The following is an 18,213-nucleotide window of genomic DNA, read 5'->3' as shown; positions in this document are numbered from 1 at the left end:
GAGAAAAGGGCAATGTTTGGAATTTCAGTCTTGAATTGCACTGATTGACTGGGTAGGGAACAAAATAAGCCGACTTCCAGTGTTCTCAACCCGGGCTGATGCAAGGGCCCGCCACAAGCCAGCAGCCTCGGGATGAGCAGTTACGAGAAATAATATATAAAAAACATCAATGTCTCTTTTTCTGGTAAATTTATTATCGCACTGGAAAATGTATCTGACAGTAGCTGACATTTTGTTTTGGTATATAAGTCTGCTGCACCTGCTTTTGTTTGACAAGATTAAATATGTGAGGTAAAGGTGGGTGAACAGCAACTTACTGTTAGTTCAACATTTGTTCCCCAGTTTGTGGGAAATTGTCAAGTTTAATCATCTCTGTTATGAAAACAATGGTTTGCATTGAAAAAAAGTTTATTTCTATTCGCATATGCTGCGAAATCAGAATCAGGAAAAATAGTATCAGCAAATCACACACACACAAAATAATAACAATTTGCTTTTATCTCAGTACAGCATACAAATGTATATATGTTTTGTCTACTTTTGCTTATCTTGACACTTTTGAATGTAACTGAATTAAAAATATGATAATATATATGTGACATTACTATACTGTAAAACATTAGTATCATCAGTATTTCCTGTTGCCTGTTTACACATTATTCAGATACCTGATTAAGTCTGACTATTGTGTTATTTTTAGCTCAGGTCTGGCTATGAAGGATTTGTGTTTTTGAAACTAAACCATAAAATATGGGTGCCAGAAAACCAAAAAATAGAAGAAAAAAAAATAGAAAAGCAACTAAACATATGTAAAGTTCATCACTACAGGTGAGTCCTCACATGCAAACAGGCGTATATTCAAAATTTCAAGAGCTTCTATCTAGGAACTATGAAAGAAATCATTTTGATTTATGATCCATTTGGAAAGGTGGAAAAAAGCTGTAAGTCCTCCAGACACATAGGGATGCAGGTTCATTTACACCATACAGTGTCCTTTTCAACACTTCAACCATGGGATCACGGGAGTTTCTCACGTGTTCTGTTCTGGGAGAATGCGGCGTTTCCTTGCTGGCTAGGGGCCCCTGTCAGACCCTGAATCCTTGGTAGTTGGGAGCCCCTTAGGGATCCCTCGGTAAAAATAGGACTCATTTACTTAACAATGACTAATCTGGCCCCCATGTATTTCAGATATATGAATTGTGCATGCAAAGTGATCTGCATTTAGGTTTCTGTTTATAATATCACACATAGAGTGTAGCTCCAACATGCTTTACTGCAGTAAGCACAATTAATAAAAAGCAAGTGAACTTTACTTCTTAAATAACTGCAAACACATTTAGCTCAAAGCCCTTAGAAATAATGACTCGAACTTCCGTTTTAACGGAAAATCAAATCAATGAGACAGAAATGTCACTGGCTGCTGATTGGACAGAGAAAGGCAAACAAAACGTGAAAGAATGCTGTAACATGAAAAGTCAATCAAGCGTGATTATCAAGATGTTCTTTAAAAACCAGCTTTTTATCACCAGTTGAAAACAACACACTCCAAACATGAAATAATAATAACTGTTGTGTGAATTGTTTTTGTAATTGATATTTCCCTGTCTTCTTACGTTATTTCATTAAATGTTTTCATCATCCAATTCATCTCTAATATTTCCATGATGAAAGTCCAAAACACAACGGCCACACTCCACTGCTCAGATCTCATCTCGTGGCTTTTTCTAACTCACTTGAACCCCAGAGCCAGAGTCACCCCCGCTCTCGCCTCCCTCTCATGGCTTTCTATACTTTCATTTATGCCTCTGAGAAGTGTATGAGAGTAAGATGAAGAGATACTGTATCTGCGAACAACAGAGGGTAAGAAAACCCCGTGAAGACACACACGCACGCGCTGTAGCAGCAAAAGAACACCACTGTGTGATTTAGAGCTTTCCCTTCTCCTTAGCCAATCAGATCCATGCATTTTCCCCTGTGGACTTCACACCCCTCCATTCATGGCCGAGTGGAACCTTCCAGAGCAGGTCTGATTGCAGATCCACTGTACTGTAAGAACAATAATCACACACTCAGGCGCTCTGTAATTCACATTCATTACAATATACTGGTATAATTGGTGCCAGAGTTGTATTTAATAAATTCCATTTGCTTGGTTACTGTGTGAATATTCAACTTGGAGTGACTCAGTCTCCCTGATGGATAATTTGAGTTTCAGCTTATCTAATCAACTGCATATCCTGACTTCATAAACTTCTACCAGGTCCCAAATAACCAAAAACGCAGCACAATCATTTGTTCCCGATATTATTAAGTGTCCAATTACAAAGCAACGTCTGGAGACAGAGCCATTCTTTCATTAAAGATCAAACACAACATGACTTTATAAACGCTAAAGGTGAGAGAGTGGTGGCACTCCTCCTAGAATACTTTATTATTGGAACATCTCAGTGTCCAATACTGGAATATCAACTTCTGCAAATGGTGAGTGTAGAAAGAACCACCATGTGTTAGAATTTAAAAGGTGGATTGTGTAAACTTTATACTCACCAGCCACTTTGTTAGTGCTCATTGACACAAATATCTAATCAGCCAATCACACAGGAGTCAATGTATTTAGCCATGACAGCCTTCACTAGAGTTTATACAGACTGGTTTGAAAAACAGAAGGTATACTGGGCCCGCTTACTTAAATATTGCTGTTGACCACATCCAACCATATTGTACTCATCTACCCAAAAAAAGCACTTTGCTGAATCTATGCCATTAAGAATTAAGGCCATTCTGAAGATAAATGGGGTTCCAATCCAGTACTATCCAAGTGGACCTAATAAAGTGTCTGGTTAGTATACATTTGTTTATTTTCAAGGAAACCAAACAGGGTAGCAAGTTATGGTTTTAGCAACAGTGATAAGGATGATATCTTCATATTCAACAAAAAAACAAGCATCAGAAAGTAATGAAGAAGCAGCATCACACACTGATGGCATGGATGTGATAACCACTGGGATAAAGATTGCAGACGTTGCTGCTGCCGCCTGTGGCCTATTCCGTCTCTGCGGCCTTAAATGGACAATGAAGCTTTGTCATTCCAAACCGCCGTGCCTCACGCACGCTGCTTAAGATAGGAAAAATGCAATTTCCTGACAGAAAGAAGAGTGACTAAAACATGAGCAGAGACTCAGAGTGACAAGACAAGAGCAATAGAGCCCGAGATGTGGGGAGAGAGCAGCAGGCGGAGGAAAAAAAGATCCTGCCTCTGTGTTCTCGGAGTGGCCATATATTCCTATTACGCTGCTCTGACAGCTTTCCGATACCATCTAGCACTCAAGTGCATTGTTGCTGATTGGGCTCTGAGCAACAGCCGTCTACTAATGCCGCATCAACAGGCATGGCAGCACATTATTGACATGCCCATACAAATGATTGTGTCACAGCCTTTCTTTCAGCAGCATATGCAGCTGATATTAATGCTCACACAGTAATGAAGCACTGGCTTGATAAAGCTCACTCTACCATGACAACTATAAGGTTTTATTACTCTTTAAAGAAGGATTTATTCTCATATATATTGATTATATGCGGCGCATCTTCTGCATTCTTTAAGTGAAGGACACAAAGAATCAACTTTTGCTCACAGAATGATACCTACACACATACATGCACACGCTTCCCATGGTGCACTCTATCAGTGCTCTCGCAGTTCATCTCCCTGGGACCAAACAGCAACATCCATGCAAATAAGCAAGCCTTATCAGCGAGGCCAGGCCTGAAATGAAACCACAGCGGAGGAAGAGCAGAGGTATTTGTTTGAACATGCACTGCGTTAATGCTGATGGACTGATATGCAGGATGAGCTCCGTCTATGTTACAGCATCGCATAATCCAAGCAGCTCAGCTCGCCGCCCGGGGAGAGCGGGGTAAATGAGGAATGAAAAAAGACGAGGCATACAAGGTGAATGTCTCTGCTACTCCCTCTTATCTTCTGTTATTAGAACTTGTGCATTGCCTGTTCAGGGAGAGTGTTGTCTTTTGATGTCACCTAAACGCACCAAATGGAGGGTCTCAGGTTTGTGTTTTGAAAAATAAAGAAAAACAGCTTTTAGATTATATTTACGAGCTGTTCAAATCAATAACTTTTAAGATATGAGATATTTAAGGTTAAGATCAGAGATGGGCAGTAACGCGTTACTTTTAATGCGTTTTAAAAGTAATGCGTTTTTAAAGTAACGAGTAAAGTAAGGGATTACTATTGCAAAAACGGTAATTAGATTACCGTTACTTCCTGTAGGAACGCTGTGTTACTGCGTTACTAAAACCGTGATTTTTTTGCGAGAATGTCTCATGACAATGACATAAGCAAGTGCAATGTTCATGACAACAGCTGTGTGCAGATCAATCACTTATTTTGAAACTAAAGAAAGAAAAAAAAAGTGCCATTGTCAATCTTTATATCTTATTTGGGAAATTCCATATACATAAATGTAAATTTCAAAACTCAACCCCATCATTTAATTTGTTTTTGATTAACTTCCAATAAAAAAGGTTTATCATTGATTGAAATTCATTCAGAAATGTTTAACGAATGAGCTGTCACAACTTTCAAGTACAAAGTTGTTATGAAGTCTGTCACATTCCCCCCCCTTTTTTTTTCTTTTTTTTCCTTTATTTATTTATCCTTCTTATTTCATTGTACTGTATATTGTAACTCTTATTCGCCTTGTATGTCTACTGTACAAACTGAACTGGAATGACTGACTGTTCCTTTATAATTTCAATAAAGTTTGAAAAAAAAAAAACCTGTGTGCTGATCAACAATGGATAACATATCGAGTATGGGAGAGAGTATGAGCATGCAGCGTTTAAAGCGTGGAAGTACTGACCTTACTTTAAGTTTGATTCCATAAAAAGTGACAAAAACATTAGTGTCAGTTGTGCGTGGGAAGAAAACTTATTTTTACAGCGAAAAAAAAACCCCTAAACAAGCACCGAGTGCGCTACGACGTAATGGGAAATTCACAGAGAAACTAGCGGATTCTTCCACTGACCGCTGTGGCACACCTGCAACAGGGTAAACCTCCGCCTACCCCACTCCTGCTTTACAGGTGAAAATAGAGCAAAAGGACTGCTAGTCTTTGACTTTATTTATTTTCTGCTGTGTTTGAAAGACTGAGTGTAAACACAAAAATATTTTATTTTATGTGCTGGAATGTGCAGAAAATAGGTTTAAATGTTAAACTAATTTCTTCAAGTCAGAGAATGTTGCATATAATTAATTTTTTCTTGATGCATAAAGTTAAAAGATTAAAACTGATAAAACAAGTTTAAAAAAAGAGACTTTTCCATTTGATTACATTTTGTATGATGGATTATGCAGAAAAAGTAGAATTGGGCTGAAAGATCCATCGCTTTATTACCTATTCAGGTTGTAAATCGTGTTTTTAAAAAGTAACTAAGTAATTAATTACTTTTGAAAATAAGTAATCAGTAAAGTAATGGGATTACTTTTTTGGGGAAGTAATTAGTAATTAGTTACTGATTACTTTTTTTAAACTTGGCCAACACTGGTTAAGATATAATTTTTTCAGGCTGATGGGTGATTCAATGTCTTCCAACCAAATGCTTCTAGCCTGACTATCACGAATGATACATTTCTTGATAGGAAAACATTAAAATCTCAGATCTCTGCCGTTATTAGTTGCTCATAAAAAAATATTTTTGTGTTGAAGTCAGGGCCATTTTCAAGGCTTTACTCTGCAGTGTTTTCTGTGGAGCCAGTTTCAAACAGCTACATAAAAAGAGAACTACTTAAGCTATGTCATTCAGATGTTTCGGGCCAAATATTTGCTACAATGACTTCAGGAATATGGCGTTTCAAAAGTGTAGCTGAAGTTCAGCATAAAATTCTGAGAGTTTGAATTTGCTTGAAAGTGTGATAGTACGGCCAGAGAACATTTTTCAGAGATTAAAATAGGTTAAAATTTCCAACACTGGTTCCATTACATGATGTGTGCATTTACCATGAAACTACTCAAATCAGTTGAATTGTCAAAACAATAATAAAGCTTTAAAATGGGGAAAAAGTATTTTCATGCAAGTTCGTTCAAAAAAAAAAAATTACATTGTCTAAGAACTTCAATTTGACTTTTCTAGAAAGATTTGGTGTCTAGTAGCAACATATTCGAAATGTGGTGGTGTAGGGAAACAAAGAAAGAGAAAGAACTGCAATTTTTAAGTTAAAGTGAAATACATTTTCAATCTTTGCAGTTCTCGGTGCATTATTACAATCTCTGTGTGAGCTCTTTTCAGTTCTGGGTGATTGGTTTTAGTCAGTGATGACAATTTGTGTACTGAACACCAATTCAAAACCAATGGTTCCCCCCAGAAAAAGCTACACTCAGCGCCATGACTGACTGAGGTCGGGATATTAGGATGCTGGATGCTGGCAGGCATGTCTAAGCTATCGGAGCAGCCTTGCTAGTTAATGAGAGCACCATCTCTGATCTGATTGTTCTTGGTGAAAATCTGACCGTACAGAGGTACAGAGATGAGGTGTTAAAACCTATACCCGGCTGTTTCAACAGGACAATTGCGCAGGCCTTTCCAGATCATAAGCATATCCAGACACTTCCTTGGCCAGCATTTAGTCCACATATGTCTCCTTTTGAACAATCCTATGAACATTGAAATCAAATGAGTCAAATTGCTGAGGGAATCTGTTTACAGAGCAAATTAATAACTGGGTCACAAAATAAAATAACAATATATTGCTATAGTGATATATTACTCAACAGCTGTAACAATTCTTTTTAAAGAGAAATGTGGATAAAATCTGTTATCCAGACAGAAGAACATATTGTAGGAGCTGAGAGGTAGACTGAAGGACAATAAGAGAGAGATAATAGGTGGTTTCTGTTTCTTCTCCTTTTTGTGCACTAAATAGGTCAAACTGGGTATAGAAACTAATTTCTAAAAAATGAGCCATAATAACTGTGAACATAATAACTTAATAACACATGTGAGGACAAGTGGAGTGATTGCAAAAGATAGCAGAGAGGATGAGACCAGATCAGACACAACAAAGATGAGAAGCGAGACAGAATAGACTGCAGTATCCACATTTCGCAGCCGACTGACTGATCACAGACACTTTGGCAAGAAACACACTCGTTCGCACAACCCTTTGGGGTTTTCCACAGGATTCACAGCAACATCAGCTGCAGACACTGATTTAATTCCAAAATAAAAGCACTCAACTGAACACATTTTGAGGTAAATGGTGCCAGGAGTGTTTCTTGCAACACACTGTTTTGGAACCATTATTAATTACTCTCTTAATATTACTTGGGGAAAAACTGACTTGTGGTTTTCCATTAAAATACTGAAAAATGCACATCACGATTACTGAGAGCCCACTCTGCAATAAAGAAGTAAAAGCCCAAAGATATTTAATCTGCAATGAAAGGCAACTGTCATGATGTGAGCTGCAGCAACTCCTCACATCTGAGAAGCTGAGAGCATCTTGACTGATGGAGTAAAAGACAATCTTTCCCACAGTCAAAGTTGCAATTAAAATACACTTCATTTAATATATTTGAAACTCAAACCCCCCAAAAAACATGATGTATGGCATTATCAAAGTGGACTGCGCAACACCAGGGGCAGTATGCTTGATCTTTAATGCTTACACATGGGCATCTCCAAATTATCTCCTTAAAACTAAAGCGTCCTTGAGCTAGACACCGAACGCCCTTCTGCTCCAGGGTGGCCGGTCTGCGGTTGCCATTGTAAACTCTGACCTCCCTGAAGCGTTCCCCAGCTAAACGTCTTAATTGACGACCTCAAAGAAATCCTAGAAATCTGCTTTGCAATGTTTTTTTTATAACACCTCAATTAACACCCTCGCACACAATCTGCTCTTGGCTTGCTTTAATCGCTCAGGGCTAGAGCTTGTTTTGATTCATGGAGAGATGAATCAGTTTACTTTTGCTGAACTTTAATTAGAAATCCCACTGCGGGCAGGGAGTCAGGCTTTTAAAAACATATGATATACAGTAACATATAGTTTTTTTAAGAGATTACTCATGAGAAAGCGACCTGTGGCTCAGTGTGTGTCTTGGCAGCAGTGGGCATCTCAGTGGCCGAGGACTTTCCCAGGGCGGTTTGTCGCAGCAGTAGTAGCATGTGTTCTCAAGTTGATCATCAAGAGGCATATGGTTTCATTTTCTTGTGTGGAAGCAGCATGTGTGCATGACCGGACGTCGAGTTACCAAGACCGAATAGACACAAACACAGAAGCACTCTCATGGAAACACACAGCAGGAAAATGGCCTCGTGACCTGTAACATTTGCCTCAGTTCACACAGTCTTTAAGCCTTCAGAAGTTCTTGCTGGTGAGAGGCCTGCCTCTCTTGTGATCTTGCTCAGTTTCTCCTCTGGGAGGACAAAGAGAGCAGGAAAAGAAGAACGATGAGGGGGCAAAAATGGAGAGGAGACAGGATAGAATAACCCTACATCCTCCTGAAGAAGAACACATTCCTACAGCGACACATAGTTGACATACTCAGTCACCCACACGCATACAGTACACAGTGTACGCACAGGATAACCCTAAACTGATGAGTCCAAAGGTCCCACACAGAGAAAGTAGCCAAGACGGTTCTGTGCTGGTTCCCACGCACACAAACCACATCTGTTCTCCATCAGTGGGCAAATCTGCAGGACACAACTACTATAAGGATACACACCTAGCAAAATTTACAGGCTAGCTTTTATCTGTGCAGGTACGTTAGAGTAAAAAGTGTCAGAATTGGTCAGTAACTGTTCAAATTTCCCTCACGTTTCATCAACAATACAGCAATACTACAACAGTTTGGAGAGGAGTTTTGTGCTCGCCGATTAGGAAAATAAAATGTTGTTAAACCCAGTCACATCCTATTTTGATATTTACAACCTTCAAAACAGACTGAAGCCAAAACCTCAGGCTTCAGGGTAATATAGAAATATATGCATATTTTTTCTGCTCTTGGTTCTGTGTGATGTAAGAGAGAGGGAATATCGCTATGGTCGTCCTGGGTGCACAGCTCCAGCTGTGAGCACAGACACAGACATAGGCATAGGCAGTCAATCAGAAGAAAGGTGGCTTATAGGCAAAGGAAAGGAGCGACTGTAAAAATGCTTGTTTCAGGCTGGGGCTGCCGGGCTGTCAAGGTCCAATATATGATAGAATTATAGAACTTTCTACAAAAATATGCAACATTGATTACTGTTTTTAAAAATGTGGTGGTATCTGTTTTCTTACCGGCTCATGCAGAGTGCACCAATTCATAGGCCATGAGTCTGTACTGGCTTTGTTCACTGCAATCATTCTTTACAGCATATTTCAAATGGCTGGAGCTGAAGCTTGCAGCCTTTAGATCTGGTTTTTAAATACAGTTTAGTGTTAATCACAACCCTATTAAATAAATGAAAAGTGAAAATGAAATGAAAGCTGTACCACATGTAAAACCCACTGAAATGACCTTTCAATTTCAGAGCTTTACAGCAGCTTATCTTTTATAGATAGGCAATTATGAAAATCTCTTTTAGGCCTATAAAACTTAAATACAGTCATTAGATATTTAAAATTGTTAAAATAATTATCAGCAGTTAATTTAAAGCTTGTAATTTATGTACAGATCAGTGTTTTTGCATGATTCCTTGGATCATTTTTTTACCTGCATTAATGTTATTTCCACAACACATACCTGCTTTTGCTCCATGTATGTTCCCAACACACTAGTTATGATAACTAGATTCATCACACACAGGATGATCATGCTTTACACTGCATGTGGCTGATTTTCCATCCACAGTGTGAAGACTATGAGAATTAACTGCCTCACATGTAAAGGTGCAGCATGGATGCGTTTTTTAAAGACATCCATATACAGTAAGATACCCCTACTACTGGTGTGATGCTTCACTCTTAGGTCATCAAGAAATCCCCACTCTTCCCACTTCTCATCTTTCCGATGTGCATTTAAAGAATTGGAAGAGCTTCCTTGATGGAGGAGGGGAAACATTTTCTGTGTCCATGAGGATGGAAAGCCCCAACCCCCCCGCTACAGTACAAACTCCTCATGTCTTTATATTTTGCTAGGACAATGGGAAGCAGCTGCAGGAATGTATTGAAATGTGTGCAAACATACATGGAAATACAGGCAAAAACACAGTTTTAACAATTCTAACAAGATTAAAAGTAAATATGTGCTTTGAACACCTTTGTTCTTCAACACAGCCTGAAGTCTTTCAGACAAGCTTCCTTGTAATTTCTTTAGGCAGTCTTTGGGAATACTTCTTGGAAAACATGAAAGCTCTCCTCTGGTTATTCGCAGCCTTTGGTTCCATTCTCTGACTAGATGATCCCATCCTGCTTCAAAAATGTCGAGATCAGTACCCTGGGGAGGCCAGTCCATTGTGCGTTTCTATCCAGGTATGTTTTTACTGCAGTGTTTGTGTGTTTGGGATCATTGTCATGCTGAAAAATGAAGCTGTTGCCAATTAGATGCTTTCCAGATGGTATTTCATGGTAGATCAAAATCTGATGGTACTTTTCTGTGTTCATAATTCCATCACTTTTGACAGGTTTGCCAACACTACTGGCTCAAATTTTTTCATTTATAGCTCTTTAGAAATTGTCTTGTTTTGATGGTGCATAAGTAAGATTTTATGCCTGTCAAACTGTGTTATCTTTAGCTTTCTTTCGTAGATTTGACTGAAAAAAGCAGGAATAAATTATAAATTATAAATACATTTTGCGACAGGCTGCTAGCAGCAAAGTACAATTTGAAATTGGTCTAAGTTGTTAGGTTGCCTGTTATACTTGAATGATTCATAGGTCAGTGTTAAGTGGAGTTAACAAACAAACAAAAAAAAACTACCTCTAATAATCGTCAGGTTTGCAAGTCTCTTCCAACATTGACAATGAATGAAAATGTCAAAAGAAAAACTTTGAATGACCTTCAGAAAGAACTATTGCCTGAGATCACTTTTAAAAGATTACAAGAAAGTCTGCTTGGAAGAAGAATACAAACAAATAGCGGCTAGCTCAAGACTTTTGCACAGTACTGTACCTCATGGAGCACCTTTTCACCGGCCTGGCTGTATACGAGATTTCCACTGACAATATTCTCCCTCTCGCCTTTCAGGCAACTAGTTTCTCCTCTGACTTTTCGGTTAATTGCATCTATTCTTTGATTTAGCGATGTGTATTTTGGCATTGTTGACCCCGTTAAAATGTCCCGAACAAGCCAGGTGTAACACCTGGTCCTTACTCTTCCCTTTTCTATCATAAAAACAAACAAAATAAAATGAAATTAAACTCCTGACTTGTCTTCTATTCATTCACCCAGCCGTTGATCTGAGTCAGTCTCAGTGGGAGAAAGAGATCACAAACAGCCACGTGTTAGTCGTCAAAACATGCATTTGGCCTTGCAATCCGAGTGCAAGCTTTGAGCAAACAAACAATCTCTCGCCATCAATCACTGTCTCGCTGTCTTTCACACATACACGCATAAGCACGCACGAACACGGCATGTATAATCATCTCCTCCAGTCAGGCGGCTTCCACCTCTCTCGTGCGCACACGCTCCCGCAATAAACAAAAGCAGCTGCGAATGGGAACTACTGGGACCAATTAGACAATAAACAGTGGGCTGGAACTGGTTTACCGCCAACTAATAACACCCACTAACCTTGAATAATCTTCTGCTGGCTGCAGAGTGGAACTGGCCCACAAACTTCCCCTAGCTCGATTTTTGTCAACCTCCCATCTCTTTCTTTACACTCTCAGGACCTTTCGCACTCATTGCAGTTCTCTCCTGCTACCTTTTCCACAATCCTGTCACCATTTGTCACTTTGTGCACAAAAGCAAGCACAAATGTTGAGTTTCCCTTTCTCCTGTAAGAAAAAAAGATCATATTAAGGCAAATACTGTGGCACCAGAGCGAGCCTATAAAACTAAGCACGTGCACACATAAATACTCAACCTCTGACACGAGTAATGGTGTGTGTGTGGGCAGAGTAATATTATTGAGAATGGGGTAATGTGCAGCCAATGGCTTGCTGCTGTACGTCTTGATGATGGGTGTGAGTGCGTGTGAGACTCACTACATCACACTGACTAATGTATGCAAGCCCTGCTCTGTACTGCAGACACGACAGACAGCGGGGAAATATGGAGCTTAGGCAACCTGAAAACAGCTGTACCCTGGCGGTGATATAACAACAAGAATACTGTACAAACATGCAGCATGCATATAAAATATAAATATATATAAAATACACAAATAAAAAATGCCCAAGTACCACATTTTCAGTTTTCAGTGTTTGCAAACCTGAGTGCCTAGGAGAAAACTAACACCTTTAAGGACACTAAAGAGCAGGCTAACATAACAGTGTTCATAAAAGTGGGAGCGTAGTGTGTTTATCTTTTTTAATGTAACAGCTTATTACACACAGAGGAGGATGGAAGCTGGTGACAAGCATCAAAGTGAGATATAGCATATGAAGTGTTACAGAGAAAGATGATCAGTATAATTAGACGATTAATTGGAGCTTATGTATTGGAATTTCAGGAGCGGGACCACGCCTCCAAATATGCTCCTTCCGGGTGTCATCTATATAGGTTCCCTCAGTTCTACAAACTGGTCATTCTCGTTTACATGCCCCACCCTCTTTCCTTGTTCTCCATTCTTTAACTTCTTCACTTCTATTTAGTACATCGGGATCTGCCAGGCCCGGGAGCCATCGCCAGTCCCCTTCGAGGCCTTCCCCAAACCGCAGCTCAATTCATGTCAAAGCATTCAATTTTACCTACTAAAACGCTGTCAAACCTAAAATGAGGATGTAGGCCCAGCTAGTGAAATGAGAGCGCTCTTAAATTAGAAGTGTATGACAGCTTGCTACCTCTCAGGTAAAATGTTACGGTTTTTTTTTTAAAGATAAACTGGAAATATTCTGTACAATTATAAAACACATTCGCATTATATACACCAAGAAATATACACCAAGAAACGTTTGTTCATTTTCTTTCTGTTATCAAATTCAGGGTCACAGGATCCCAGCTACCATGGGGTGAAAGGCCTACTGGCCACTGGTCGCCAGTCTATCACAGGGCTAACACGGAGGGACACACATCCACTCACACACACATCCACAACTATTGCTGATTTTTAATTGCCAGTTAACCCAACATTCATGCTTCTGGCCTGCGGAGAACCCGGGATTCCCGGAGAGAACCTCCACAGCCACAGCAAGAACATGTGAACTCCACACAGAGCGAGACCGCTGGATTCAAACCCAGAACCTTCTTGCAAAAATGTATATTTCACAATATTCAATAGTAAAATACTCATGACTACTCGTGTGATTTTAAATTGTTTGACAAATATCAGAATTTTATTAGGAAAAAAATGCAATGACACCAACACAGCACATTTACAGTGCAGCGCAGCAGATTTAAACTGAACTACAAACTCAACTTGTGTGCTCATTTTCTTACATAAAGTCACAAATGATGACAGGAGTGTGGAAAAGGTAGCAGGAGATAACGGTAATGAGCAACTTTATTTATAGACACAAGCAAGTCTCAGTTTAGTTAAGGACAAGCAAAAATGTCAAGACACACCTTTATTCACACCTGTGCAAAATATCGCCCACATTATCTGACATGCTTCTTCTAATTGCATTGTCAGAGAAAGGCACATTAGCGGAAACTGGACCTGGCATGATAGCCACAACTTTTCTTTCTTTCTTTTTTGCAAGAGTATCCCCACTCACTTGCTTATAGTTCAACCACCAGACAGTTTCACAACACAGCAGACAGATTTTCCACCTCCAGTTCAGATCCAGTGCTCCTTTGAAGGACACACGCTTTTTATCAGGAGGGATGTTTGCTTACAGAGTGCATCCTTAGCTGTTTTGGCACCGTGTTAGTATTGCAAAAAAGGGAAGAAAGTCTCACTATTCAAACACTATTTGGCTCCAAGTAATAATTTAATCCTTAAAACATTTGTACAAAAGCAACATTGGTTTACGAAGGATTTTCTTTTAGAGCAAACGAGTACAAAAACCACTTATACAGAATTCATTTCTCATTTTCTGTGCAGCTGTGTTAGAAAACATAATGCATGGTCGTCCCAAAAATCGCATGCCTCACAGCATATCATTTGGGAATTCCTCCTCCAGAGAACACATCTGTATATACAGTGTCAACTGATTTCTTATGTCTGGGTTTTACGGCCAAAAAAAGGGGGGGAATTATTTGCACAGGTTATCGGCTCAGTATCAAGAACAACTCTTCCAAACATGCCACAAATTACATTACTCATTTATATTAAAGTCCTTTTCAATTAAACTCGATAGTCTACACATCACTGCGTGCTCAGAACTATTTTGCTTGTGAGTTCAATAATATTTTGTCGTCAACTGGTTCTTCAGCTGCAGTGGAGCCAGAGCTATGCTTGCAGCATATAAAATTCACAGTCTTTGGGTTTTTATTTGCACTATGCGCCAAATACGGACACAATAAACATAATCTCTCTTCTGTTAACTTTGTCTTGCTGGACTGGATTACTTCTCATAGAAACCCACTCTGGCCTCCCACATATAAAAAGCAAAGAAAGAGAAGCCGCTGCTGCTTTGGGGGTTTGCTGACGAAATTCCAGGAAATTTAAGAAACCATTAAATAAATGTGCTTGAAAGCATGAACGCATAGATAAGTGGGATGTTTTTCACTGTGTATGTACTTAAGAAGAGGTACAAGAGCACAGTCAATGCCAAGAAGTCAGCACCTGTCCACAGTACTCTCTCCATCAGCAGCTTCCACGCAGTGTGTGTCCACGCTGCCCACACAGCAACTCATTGACAAGGTAAAAGAGAAAATTGCCCGTGTTCACTTGCTGACGAACCTCTTCATTTACGGGGAAAGGACATCATTTATCACAGCAAACAATTAGGTTCTAACAACTCTCACGGGGAAACAATCTGGCTAAAGGTGACAGAGGAAATTGTGCTTATTAAGCAGAGTAAATAACGCTCTGATAGCCAGCGAGGTCCATTACTATGCCATCGGCAAGTGCAGGATTTGATTTGATTTTTTTTTAAAGAAATATCTCGGGTATTTACATTTTTGCCAACACTTCTGATTAAACAGCTTCCTGTGTTTTGTTTCCTTATCTTCAGATGCAGCACATCAGCGAGCTGTGACATCACCAATATGCTGCCAGCGAAGATGGACAGAATAGGAGTGAGGCAGGAGAAGAAGGTCATTTTTGCTGATAAGGAATGACAGCAGAGGCAGGCTGAATGCTCCCGGAGCTGAAACGCTCACCGGGCTGTCAGAGAGAGATCTCTGGAAAATGTAAAGGATCGGCTCTGTTGGACAGAAGCCGTAATGAGACGACCAGCGGCAGCACTGATTTACATGCCCCGAGAAATCGGGCTAAAGGACTTTATTTTAGTGGAAGAGGATGTCCTTGTTCAGGAAGAGCAACGTAATAGTTCTGCAGCGATTTCAAAAACACTTGCGTGTATTTTGCTTCAGGAAACACGGAGAGGTGGTGCATGGGCAAAGAAAAATAACAGAGGTTATTGGCCTTGACACAAGAATCCCTTCTCCATATCTGAGTACAGATTGTCAGTCTGGGGAACTAGTCCAACTTAGTCTAGACTGACTTGGCCTCTGATGAAAAAGCAAAATAACCCAAGGCTTCCAGTGTAGCTGGTGGATATGCCGGCCAAGTTCTCTTGTTCTGAATTCTCTATGGGTCACCACAGCAGATTATCTGCCTCCATTTCACCTTAAACCTCCTCTGTCACACCAACCCTCTGCATCTCCTCCTTCACGGCATCCACAGAAGCCCACAAAGAAGCCCCCTTGACGAGGCTTCTTTGTGGGCTTCCTTCTATCCTCCTCTAGGCTCCCTCATATATAACATCCATTTCCTAGAATATCCAGTATCCATCCTCTGCACATGCCCAAACGATCTCAGCCTGCCTCTCTTTAAAAATAAAAACCCATTTTAAAAAAGTAAGGAATGGACTGCTAAAAGATTCTGCAATACAAAAAATGGCAAAGTAGCTATTCTGACCTGTAGTAGCACAATCAATAGATTTTATGTTTGCTCTGTTGAGTCCAGTCAATTAACATTCATTACAAGAACATGAAACAGCATCGCAGAACCACATGTACTTTTATTTTGAAGACAAAGAACCACAAGCTAAAGCCTGCTGCCTGATTAAAGGACACCTGAGAAATCACTTTTTTATTTAGCACAACCTCTGGGCCTGCAGTTGATTGAGCCTGTAGCCTTTTGTTGGACCGAGGAGAGACATAGCGGAGCTCAAACAAAAGCTAGACTTTAAGGTGACACTGAAGGTGAAGTTTCTTAAGAGGATGATGAAGGTATTATTGCGTGTTTACCTGTTGGTTGACACGGCAGTGGGATGGGCCGTGGTGGATGAGGATGCGGACGATGTCTACATCTCCCCTCCAGGCAGCCAGGTGCAGCGGGAAGCAACCTTTGCTGTCAGACACATTTGTGGATGCCTCAAACTGGAGCAGTTTCAGCACCACCTCTCTGAGAGAGAAGCAGGTACACGGATATCAATACATTAACAGGGGAACAAGTGGAAGAACAGACAGTTAGGAAGCTAAGGCAGCCAGGTGCTACAAAATCAGCATGATGGTAAGCAGTCAACTTTATTTGACAGCAACGCTTCTTTTTTAGCACTTTTCACTTTGGAACATAATTTGCAAAGAATCTCTTCATCATATTGGCCAATTAATCATTTTTAGTGGTGGAAGAAGTGCTCGAATCCTTTAGCAGTGCACAGACACCACCTAGCAAAACATGCTACTTTCCGAGAATGAAGTTTTTACTGACTATATATAAAAACAAAAAGTACTTGTATAAATCACTAAGACCTTGGTAACAACTGGCTAAATAAAGATTTTATTATAATAATCTTCAGGCTGTGTAGATGGAAACATAAATGCTGCATGTTCACCTTCAAATGCTCAGCTATACTAAAACGTTCAAGCTCTACAGATAAATGCCTTTCTTTCATTTAAGAATAATTTTTTCTCCTTTTTTTTGGCCATTTTCATCTTGGTCTAAAAAAGTCATCCTTTCTCTTCTTTAAGTAATATTTTACCTAAGTTGACTCGGGGGAACAAACTCAAGGACAGCAGTACATATGAGGTGCTTCTTTCTTTTCTTTTTTTAAAAAAATGCAAATTCTCCACTTCAAAACTGAATGTGCAAGAAATGAAATAAAGCTATGCCTACAAATCGTGGGTCACTTTGACACGACAATTAAAAAGATGCTCAATAAACATGGCTGTATCGTAATGAGCTTTTCTCATATTGTAGCTACACAATCTTCATTTCGCTGTTCCACCATCGTGGTATTTATTGTGTTTCTTTCTGCAGTAGATCATCTTTTATGCAGGTTTTTATCCACCTTATGTGATAATAAACTTGCACTTCCTACTAAACCCTAGTTAAACAAAGCCTTGGTTCTAAGGGATTTACAGGAAGCTCGCTGCAGGAGGCACTGGAAAAAGTACAGCTACAGAGAGCAGAATTGCTGCTTTGCTGCTCTTGATAAATAAAGCAGTACACAAATTTATAAAGCAGCAAATCACAGAGTTGGATTGGGCTAAAAGAAAATCCATTTAGCTGCTGCTGAGTAGTAATGTGAGTGATAGTGTTTTATATTAGGGGGACTCCAGCTGAAGAGGCAAGGCAAAGTGGTTGATTTGCATTGAAAATGTCAGGAGGGAGCAATAGAGGAGACAGGAGGGCAAAACCTCTCTCAGGAGAGCACAATGAAGCAGCTCTGTGCTGCTTAATGAACTACTTACTTACTTATTTCTGTAGTTTATTATATCTTCTTATAATTTCATTTCAGTTTAAGGAACAGTTAAAACAAGGATGGCGTAAGGATGAAAAATATGTATTTATCACCAAAGCACCTTTGATGTCATCAAAAAAAAAATGCAGTGAGTTAAAGTTGTGATCTTTAAAAATTCAATTCAAACCCAGCCTGAAGAACAACTCTCTGAAAACAGCTCTGCCTGTTGCCAAGTCCTCTTCCTTCTCTCTTTTCACTCTCCCACCTAAATGCTAAATCACTCCTCTGAAGCTTTTTGTTGGCGGCCTAATTTT

At 39.7% G+C, this 18,213-nt stretch overlaps 1 protein-coding gene across 9 annotated transcripts in view; it reads right to left on the bottom strand.

The window, feature by feature from the left end:
- anks1b (ankyrin repeat and sterile alpha motif domain containing 1B) overlaps positions 1-18,213 on the bottom strand; it is a 290,075-nt gene that overhangs the window by 187,104 nt on the left and 84,758 nt on the right. For all 9 annotated transcript variants that reach the window (XM_085138763.1, XM_085138764.1, XM_085138765.1 and 6 more), the window contains exon 3: positions 16,464-16,620. In XM_085138763.1, the coding sequence (XP_084994889.1) occupies positions 16,464-16,620 (157 nt within the window). The remainder of the gene's footprint in view (positions 1-16,463; positions 16,621-18,213) is intronic.

The sequence above is a fragment of the Neolamprologus multifasciatus genome, chromosome 17, assembly GCF_963576455.1.
Source record: "Neolamprologus multifasciatus chromosome 17, fNeoMul1.2, whole genome shotgun sequence".
Lineage (NCBI taxonomy): Eukaryota > Metazoa > Chordata > Actinopteri > Cichliformes > Cichlidae > Neolamprologus > Neolamprologus multifasciatus.
The sequence above is the reverse complement of the archived record's forward strand: the minus strand, read 5'-3'. Positions and strand labels throughout refer to the sequence as shown.